Source organism: Zingiber officinale, chromosome 9B (assembly GCF_018446385.1).
Source record: "Zingiber officinale cultivar Zhangliang chromosome 9B, Zo_v1.1, whole genome shotgun sequence".
Lineage (NCBI taxonomy): Eukaryota > Viridiplantae > Streptophyta > Magnoliopsida > Zingiberales > Zingiberaceae > Zingiber > Zingiber officinale.
The window spans coordinates 21,028,200-21,038,506 of record NC_056003.1 but is presented as its reverse complement, the minus strand read 5'-3'; the positions used below and the strand labels follow the sequence as shown (position 1 = coordinate 21,038,506).

The window sequence follows — 10,307 nt, the reverse complement described above, 5'->3', positions numbered from 1 at the left end:
GATATCCAATTGGCTAAATGGTGACAATTTTATTGTAATGAGACAAAGGATCAATTCCTTCTCTCACCTCTTAGATACTGGACAGTCAACTATTCACTACACGTAGAAGCTAGCCGTCAATATGGACACCCTTTTAATTTTTATCCTATATATTTTAAATGTTATTTTATAAGCTTTTTTTATTATGTAATTCAATATTAGAGGTACTCTAGGTATTAAAAAATATTAAATTTTATGCCCATTATTTTTTAAGAAGTTGTTGTAAAATATGATTACATTTATCCCTAATGTTTCTTATATTATGTCCCTATATTTTGTCAAGGGAGGTAAATTATGAGGTCAACTTATAATCAAACACTAAGTAGTTAGGGGTGAGAGGAGTTTTTGTCTGAGAGCATGCGTTTGACGAGATTTGATCGCTATCTTATTATAGTAATTTTACCACCCTCTAACTAATTAGATATTTTGTAGAGACTATTATATTTTTTAACAAGCGATACTTGAAGGACCACCTTAATATCTCAAAAAGTATTTTACTATTGATCAAAATATTAATTAAAATTATTTTAATTTAGTTAAAATTAATTCAACTTATAAAAACTAGTACAACACTTTTAATTAAAATTATTATAATTAAAATAATTTAATTTCAATCAAAATTGTTATAACATAAAACAATTGACTAAAATTGCCGGAGACAAATAACATTTTTAAGATATAAAGCACCCTTTAATTTTAAAAAAATTAAGAATTTTTTTATAGTAAAAATAAAAAAAATATACTATTTTAATTTTCTACAATATAAATATGATAGCAAAAGGTAAAATATGTCATCCAACAATTCTACACGATCACCTCACAATCATCTATCTATAAAGAAATAAATCGGAAAGCTGATCATAGAGGACTTTTTTTCTACCATATACATAAATGGCATATTTAGAGGTTCCAAAAGAAACAATTTAATGTAAATATTTATTACTTCGAATTTATTTTTAAGACTCTTGTATGCAACATCAACCCCATATAATATAGCCATGGGGCAACAACTTACTAAGTATTTTTTTTTAATAGACGGTTAATCTAAAATTACTAGACTGATGGATCATCTAAACACTTTTTGATTTATCCTGATCAATAAAAAATTTCCATGATATCAAACCCATCATCCTAAATTGGTATATGCTGATATATGATGCCAACGAAAAAAACAAGATAAAATATAAAGTTAGAAGGATATACAAATCACCAAGTATTTTTTTTTTTGAAAACAATAGCCACAATACACATAGAATTTAGGTACAGAGTGGCTAAACGCTTCAAAACATACTGATAATCATGCAACTGCAAACTGCAAATGCTTGTACATGTCCATTATTCCACTCTTACATCTTTTGCTTAACTCATGGGATTAGGTTTGGCTAAGTACTCCGAATCGTGCATAATTCACAGAGCAAAACATGAAAGGTAGAAACTATATTCTAACTGAATTTAAGTCATTTTTGATAGGTCAGTATCAGGAGCAGCAGAACGTCCGTCGAACAGCTTACGTTCGAAAGGCAAACCAAGCTCCTCACATTGTTGTTCATCAGGTTGTAGGGTGTTCGGAATCGCACCAAAGGCATAGCGTGCAGCCTCGATTCCAGATATTGCATTGTGCAGGTATGCAGATGCTTCCTCAAGACTCTTCTTCCAGTCATCGGAAGACATTGCCATGAAAGGCTTTGGTGAGGAAAGTGTTTTCTCCTGTATGATCTCCTTTAGCTCAGCAGCCTCTATAAACCTTTCTGTGGCTGCCTCCCATGATAGCTCGTGTAGAAGATTGTCTGTGATCGGCGCAGGTTCTTTGACGAGAGCTTTAAGTGTTAATTTCACAAACTCCTTGCCGCTATTGTATGTATAGCAATTTGGAAACTGCTTAAAGAATTCATTTGAAGGGTGGTCGGCACAAATAACAATCTTCCCCATTGCAAGAGCCTCTGCTGTTGTTGTACAAACTACATCTGTAGTGCTCGGGTTAATGAACACCTTGTAGCTGAAATGCGAAAGAAGAATATTAATTTTTGAAATATCAACAATTACGAGAATGAGAAACATGCAATGCAGAGGCAAATCAGTTATTAACTTACTCATGAAATATAGAATCGACATGATCACGACCAGGACAAATTCTCGTATCCAGGGTCAATTCACTGAAAGATTCTTGAATTTCATTGAAGTCTTCTCCATTCCCATACAAGTCTATCTGTAAATCAGAAAGTTCATCTTGGAATTTCGAGAGTAGCTGGAGAAGTTCTGTATAACCTTTACTCCAAACCATCTTTCCAATGAAGTAGGCACCTTTGGGAAATGCTATCTGACCTCTCTGTTTTAGCTCATGCTTTGTTTTCCCTACCTCGAGGAATTTAGGGTTTACACCATGGACATTACAGATGACCGACCTTGGCAGATCTTGGGTGGCACCTGATAATCTCACAATCTGCAGCAGCAAACAAGGTGGGTGATATAAGCACATTTAGCAAGTGGATAACCTTGAATTTTTGTTTGAAACTATAAATAGCAATACATGGGCTGTTAACCTAAGAGTGATGAGAGAATTTTACAACAAAAAAACACGTGCTAAAATTTACAGATGCTCAGTTAGGTTTGAGGGATCACAAGTTGGTAGAATGACGTAGTGTAGGGTTATTTTAGTTATGTTACTAAAATATGTTTTCCCTGATCTAGTATAACTGTATAAGACGGTTTACAAAGTAAATCTTGTACAACAAATCAAACTTCAATACAAGCCTAATAAGATTACAAGAAAAAGGCATTTAGATTCAAACCTTGTGGCAATTTTTATATTAGATTGGGTTTGCAATTCATACTTCTGATAAATTTGGTAACTCTATTTTTTTTAAATGCTTTTGTTTATTAAGGTGGTAGTTTATATTTCATGCTTTAGTTCTTGTCCAGTTTAGCTATCATCTACAAAAAAAAAAAAACAATTATCATATAGTTCTTATTGTGCCCTAGTGTATCACGCTCTCACTTTATAAGAATCGTTACTAAAAATCTTAGATTGACATATTGAGTGAAGCCACCACTAGTGTGAGAGAAATGAAATATATAAATATTAGTTATGAATACTCTAAATTTAAAATATATGATTTTAGATTCATGAGAACTAGGATGAACCGTTCAAATAACTTTGAGAAACATAACCCTTCATGTGCATACAACTCCATGAATTATAGAGATTCTCATCGATAGTCACATTAGGCTGTCTCCTATGTCTAGAGAAAAAATAAATTGTGCCCATAAAAGTGAAATCAATATAGATCTAAACATATTAGGGAAGAAATCTCTACTTTTAATGGAAGAATAATCGTGATACATTTCTTAATTGGTTAATTGAAATAGATCTATTTTGATTATAATGACTTGACTTCTGTCAAACAAGCACGTTTTGTAAAATTTAGACTTATTAGATCGATTATGAAATATTGGAGATATGTTCATGTCAATGAGGCCCGACTCATATGAGACCTATAGAATAATGGCCCAAAATAAAATATAAACTTGGAGAAAAATATATCCCCTCATATTTAGACAATCAACTCAATTTAATATTTTATATAAGCATTGTAGTATTAAGTTAAAGCTTTGAGGGATCCTTTATAATTTATTAGTAGTTATAGGCTAAAATTGAAAAAGAAGACAATCAACTTCCATTATTAATACTGGAAGTCTATTGTGAATCCAAGTAATAACTCATGAAATCAAGAGCATATTTTAAGATCTGAAACCAAATTTGGTGAATCGTTGCAAAATGAAATATAGACAAAAAAAAACTAGGTTTCAAATATCTATTTAGTAATCAATGCACAATCATTTAATGCCTATAATCTCCAATTTATTAGAAATATCAGGGTAGAAAATGCAAGATTTAAAGTATTGATCTGTTCTGTTGTTTTGGTCCCTGATCAGAATGAAACATATTGTGTTGTTTCAGCTCATGCCACCAAATGTGTGGGTTGCTTAAATATTGAGAAAGAAGACATGAAGAAGAGGAAAGCTTGCCGAAACCAAAATCGCAAACGAAGAGCTTGTGGTTGCGGATTAACTCATGGACAAGAGGTGTGGTCATTGATTGCAGTCATGGACATAGCTCACAATCATGGATAAAGTTCATGATTGAGAATGAACTCACTGACGAAGTTCACGGTCGTAGACAAACTTATGTTGTAGATGAACTCATGAAAGAAACTCACGGTTGTGAACAAAATGTTGATGAAGGACCAACTTATTGTAGCTGGGATTTTAACGGGTGGAATGAAAAATGTTGTCCGGACCAACCAGCATGGAATGATATTTTAAACTCTAAGAAAAATGCAATGGATATCATATGTAAATTTTATCCAAGAATACCATTTTGTTAGTGATAGGACTCATTTCTTTCAGTTGGTCAGAAGAAAAATTTAATAATAAACCAACAACATAATTGAAAAAGAAAATACTTAAAATTTGCAACATACTGAATATGTTTTGGTGAAAGAATAAACTTCAACGGAGACTCAAGACACTAACCTTGTGGCAGTAGATTTGAGTAACCCAACCGTTAACATATTTCAAGAGAAATGCCTGTATCTGCCCATTTTTTTCTCTCTTAACATATTCCAGATAATTAGTATGAATGACACCTATCACACTTTGGAATTTAGTTTTCCATTGCCGACCATGATGGTACCATGTAAGATGTTCTGGTTCCTCAAGTATAGCAATCTCTGCCAATTCATCAGGAATAGTTTCAGTGATGTCCCCAACAGGAAGAATGCTTCTTTTCTCTTTGGAGAACTGCAATTTAAGTGAAATTAATGAAATTCATCAAAACGACTAAAAGGAAGTCAGGAAGTTATATCTGTAAGTGGAGTCTGAATCCTAGTTCAAGTAAATCTTATCAACATTTATCACAAGATCAAATAACAATAACAAAACTTTTACTCTATATGACAAAGATGCAAATTTAAAAGGAGTATATGTAAAGAAGGTAGAACCATGATTAGCTTACAGTATGTCACCTTTCCAGGATAGAAAATAATATTAAATTCTGAGACAACTTCAGCCTTCTCCTTGAGCCACGAACGAATATATGCTTCATGCTCCACAGGTGAATTAAAGATAATTTTATTTGGATATACTAAAACCTGCTCTTTCAATGATAACCAAGGGATTACAAGGGTAACCTCCCAATTGCAATCCTTAGCCAGGTAAGCAGCACGAAACAAAGGGTTGACGGCAGTTCCTGTCATCCATGGTAGACTTGCTGTTGTGAAAATTGCAATATGTTTCTTCTGCTCCATCAAAATATATATATATACATATCATTTGCAATTTGCCATGTCAGTAACTTTTATCTTGTGATGATGCAACCAAGAAAAGAAGAGTAGCACTCTGCCAATTAAAAGCCCAATGCTTACTGCAGTTAGACAAGAGAAATGAACAATTATACAGAAGTAGAAGTTTTGCACAGAGAGAAAATTGTTTAAAAAGGTTTGTTGATGGAAAAGGAAAATGTTACGCCCATCTCATTGATGTACCAAAACACACACTAACTGAAGATTGGAAAAAATTTAAACAAGCGAGAATGAACAATGAGAAGAAGATTTTAGATATTGCAGAATGTTGCAACCATTTAAAGATTTATAATATAATGCAGGAAAGTTTTCAAGACTAGAAAATCAGCCATTCTAGGCATGTTCTCAAGCAAAATTTTATATTGCTTCTAACCAACCAAAAACCTATTAACCTTCCATGTTCGTCTTGACTTATAAAATTGTCTATACCTAGTTGCATAGATTTACAGGTTACATTAGCAACATTTATCGACAGCGACTTTATGACAGACACCAACTTTGACAACTAGGACCAAAATATCATTAGTTTGAGGTCTGTCATAATGAAATAACCACCGCAAAACCTTATCTTTTAGGCTTATCTTCAGCTTATTTACTCAATCCAGAACTCACCTCGCCTTCTGTTAATGATGCTCTAAGAGAGAAATCTAATAAAAAGGAGTGAATTGTACCTCCACGTAATTGCATTGTTCAGTTCAAATCCAAAATGTTTATCTAATTCTGAATACTAGAACATTCTAGATTCTATACGGACTAAAGAATAAATCCAAAATCTAGTTGCCTTGGACATTGGAGCAAGGAATGAAATGTCGTTCCGTGCCGCCCGGTACGAACAGTTTTTACTATTCCGCCGGGCAGCCGAAACTGGCACTGGAGGCATCCCCGTCTCGACGCCGTGCGGAGGAGTTGCGGACTCCTCCGGCGGCGCCGGAAGAGTCGGGGCGCTTTCGGAGGCGTCGGAAGCGTCCCGCGATGCCTTCGGTGCAGGATGCCTCTTGTGGTACCGAAGGCATCATGAGACGCCTCCGGCACCGGGGGAAGCGTCCGGCGACGCCTCCGGTGCCGTCGGACGCGTCCTTGTCCTCCCCCGCGATCTGCCACGCCTCGCCTCACGTTGCATTTTTTTTCTTTTTTTCTTTTCCTTTCTATTTAATTAATGTAAACAATTCCTAAGGTAAGTGTGATATTTCGAACAGACTTTTATAAACCCTAATTAAATTATCCTAATAAAATATATAAAAAGTATATTTAAAATTAAAATAAATTTAATAAATTTTATTAATTAATATTCTAAAATTTTATTTTTTAATGTTTTAAATTTCATTTAAAAATATAATAATTCAAAATATTCTTTTTGTATTATTTTAAATTTCATTTAAAAAATTATTTAAAAATTCTAATAACTTAGATTAATATTCTGATAATTTTTTTATTATTTCATATTTTTTACTTGATTTTTTTACTATTTAAAAAATATATTATTTAATTAATAATTAATTAAATGAATAAATAGTTAATTTATATAATTATTATATATCTTTGTATTAATTTATATACTTATTATTATAGATAGATCAATTTTAATAAGTTATTGATAGATCAATTTTATTTAAAGAAAATTATATTTAATTATTTTTTCTAACAATATTAAGTTGTTCAATAATTGAGAACTTATACAAAATCAATATACAACTTATTTTTATACACACCATAAACATATTTATCTTATAATTACTATATATAAATAAAAAAATTAATGAAATTGTATTGGCACGGCACGATACGATATCGAAACCGTATTGTTCCGGTCTGAGACCAAAACCTCGGCACAGGTCGAAATTTTAAACCTTGCATTGGAGTAGGCTATTGCAATATCTAGAATACAATCAACCCAGTTTTGAGAGAATTGGTATAAGCAGAGAATAATCTAAGTTTTGAAAGAATTTGTATAAGCAGAGAATAATCTTGGCTAGCTGAATAAGTGATCCTTGCGGTCTAAAGTTTTGAATTCTGATCTTTTCATATCTATATTTTTTCTATGTATAGATGATTACAATGAAGGGAGCCTTGGCGCAACGATAAAGTTGTTGCTTTGTGACAAAAAATTATCACAGGTTCAAATCCTGGAAACAACCTCTTGCAAAAAGCAGGGTAAGGTTGCGTACAATATATCCTTCCCCGGGACCCCGTATGGCGAGGTCAAGGCCAGGTATCACCTCACTAGTAAAGTTAATTTTGCAGATCTAAATCCAGTTAGAAAGACATTGTGTCAGCCCTTAGCTATGAAATAATTTTTTAATGTTAAATTTTTATTTAACACAGAAAGTACTAAGTTTATCTACTAACTGAAAATCAGTCACACTCCAAATACGTTCCCACGGTCATAGGCATAGTATGGAACCCATGATGGCCACACAACAATGTATCCAAGACCCTACTTAGCAAAGAGCCACTTCAAAATAAAATATCAAAAATGAGTTTTCAATGTATTATTTTTAAAATCTTTCACAATAAAAATTCACAAGAAAGACCCCAACTTGCATATTTAGCCAAACTACTTACATCACTTAGGACATAATAAAAGTGACGGAGTTTATCTACTAATGATGAACAATTAAATAAAAGTTCTTACTTTACTAGCATGAATAATCCACTGAATAAAAGTGACACAAAGAACTGACATAATAAGAAAAGAACTGCAGCTACAAAGGTAAGAAATAAATCATGATGGTAAAACGTAAGGCTTAAAATTCATGAAGTACGTTGTGAAGCATCCTTTGAGTTACCACTTAGCAATTGTCAAAATTTAACCCACCCAACCCTAAAATAGCATCCACTTGTGGTCCTCAAACAGAGAAACAGGTTAGTAAAATGGTGAATGATAATAATAAGCATGTATCATGCAATGAACAACAAAATTAAACAACCACTAACTAAAAAGAATCAAAGTAGAGAAGCATAACTGCAAAACCATACAAATAATGCAAACTAGTTATCGATCGAGGAGCATGTATGGACTCATTCGATGGGTGTGAACCCATGCACTCTCCCATTTTGCAATGGAGAGTGATGCTCGTGTAAGCTCCAACATGTGCACGACTACCAAATATAGCTCGAGCATGCTGCGTCGAGTGCATCACTCTCATCTGTTGTCCAAGCATGGTCGTGGTGAAGTTTACCTATATAAAATGCTATATGGTCTATCATCCTCCTAATGGGTTAAACGCCTCATTTGTAATTTAACATTCGTTATATAATCCACATCCGCAAGAAATATAATTCAACTATCAAGTTCTAGAACATATCAACACCAATTTACAATAGCTAATCAATACATAAACAACACAATACAAGTGTAGTATAAAAACAGCATTTTACCAACATTTAAAGAACCATGCAAGTACACAAACAACTTATAAGCTTAATTAACATGATGCACATGTTCAACAGGAATGAACATAGTACAAAAGGAATTATTCGAACAATAATACATAGGTGAATAGAAAAGTTATCATCAGAGCTCCTCGTAAGTTTAGGTATACCTAAACATGATAACCCTTGCTTATAAGCCCTCCCAATTCAACAAGAGAATCAGATTATGCCTGTTACTTCACGTCTATATAATTTCTATCTTGAGTGAGCACTTGTTCACACATAACGTTTTCCAAAAAAGAAAAAAAAAAATCACGTGGACACTAATGAGGCTCCTGTGACCTCGTTTTGATCTCTATCTTTCTATCTGTTACCTTCCTTTACAAACGACTTGCAAGTTGTAAGAAATCTAATATATCTTTCTCCATTCACTATCCTCTCCATTCACTATGTTTTTCTTTTCGATCTGTATATCTTTCCATCTCGGAATATATTGGGTCTTCTCACAAAAATATCACAACCACATTTTTACGTACCCAAATTCACACAAATTATGGTTTTTCTCTACTTTCCCATGAGAAAAAATGAAAGTCTGACATCTCCAGAACCCAATAACTGTTCCTGAACCTTCCCTCGTTTGCTTCCGGAATGCGAGGCGAACCCAAATAACCGGTACATTCCGCAAAATTCAGCATCAAGAAGCAAAGTTACAAAATTTATCTACCCTAACATAGATTAAGCACGTAAAATGGATAGGATCTTCCAATCGCAAAGCTATTAAGGAAATTAGGGATTCAAAAGACAAATACATTCTCTTTCAACTTCGACCTTGAAAGCACACGGAGGAACTAGGAAAAGGTGAGAAAATTGCGCAGATTGAAAAAAAAAAAAAAAACTACCTCCCGCCTGATCCGATGCCGCCCCGAAGACGGAAAGAGTGAGACCGCGAACAAGGCGCAGAACGAAGGGACGCCAGCAAGCTGCCAGAATGGAGGGGGAAAGAACAGCGTCCATGCGACGAGAGGCGATAGAATATTTTATTCCTTTTTATTGGATAATAAGCTGAGTTCAGATCGGAACAATAGTAGGCAAGGTACCGAAGCGGGTATCCGTGAGCCAAGGTAAGTAAATAGTTTCTGGTGCGTGGATTGCATCTCGCCCCGCGGTCCTACAACGACAACGGGCCCCACTACTACAATGCAATAGGATCGGTGGGAAGGAAATGAGTATATTTAATCGGTCAAACTTGATCTGTGTATTATGTCCGGTATGGTGTAGACGACGTGCCGTATTGAACGGCCGAGCTCGGCTCGCATGTCAGGCCGGACAGGGTTCGCGCTCCCGATTGGACCTGTGCCGGTTTAAGACGTTAAGAATCTATTTTATTTGGACGTTAAATAAATAAAAATACATATTTTTTTCCAAAAAAAAAAAAAAACTAACTTGTGAGTATTTGCTAGTCTGAAATTATCGAATTAATTTTTTAAAAAAAATCTAAAATTCACTTATAAATAGTCAAATTATCTCTGAAATTCT

The 10,307-nt window shown here is 33.9% G+C and overlaps 1 protein-coding gene across 2 annotated transcripts; it reads right to left on the bottom strand.

Moving 5' to 3' along the window:
• Positions 1-1,235: 1,235 nt before the first annotated feature.
• Positions 1,236-9,816, bottom strand: LOC122023799 (digalactosyldiacylglycerol synthase 2, chloroplastic-like). 2 transcript variants are annotated; one of them, XM_042582152.1, is made up of 5 exons: positions 9,671-9,816; positions 5,064-5,436; positions 4,573-4,839; positions 2,130-2,479; positions 1,236-2,035 (listed from the first exon to the last, which is right to left on the bottom strand). In XM_042582152.1, exons 2-5 carry the CDS (start codon positions 5,343-5,345, stop codon positions 1,492-1,494), a joined length of 1,443 nt encoding a protein of 480 aa, XP_042438086.1. In that variant the 5' UTR covers positions 5,346-5,436; positions 9,671-9,816; the 3' UTR covers positions 1,236-1,491. The 2 variants fall into 2 exon arrangements, with proteins under 2 accessions (XP_042438086.1, XP_042438085.1); XM_042582151.1 differs by having other exon boundaries at positions 5,064-5,461; positions 9,671-9,810.
• Positions 9,817-10,307: the final 491 nt, after the last annotated feature.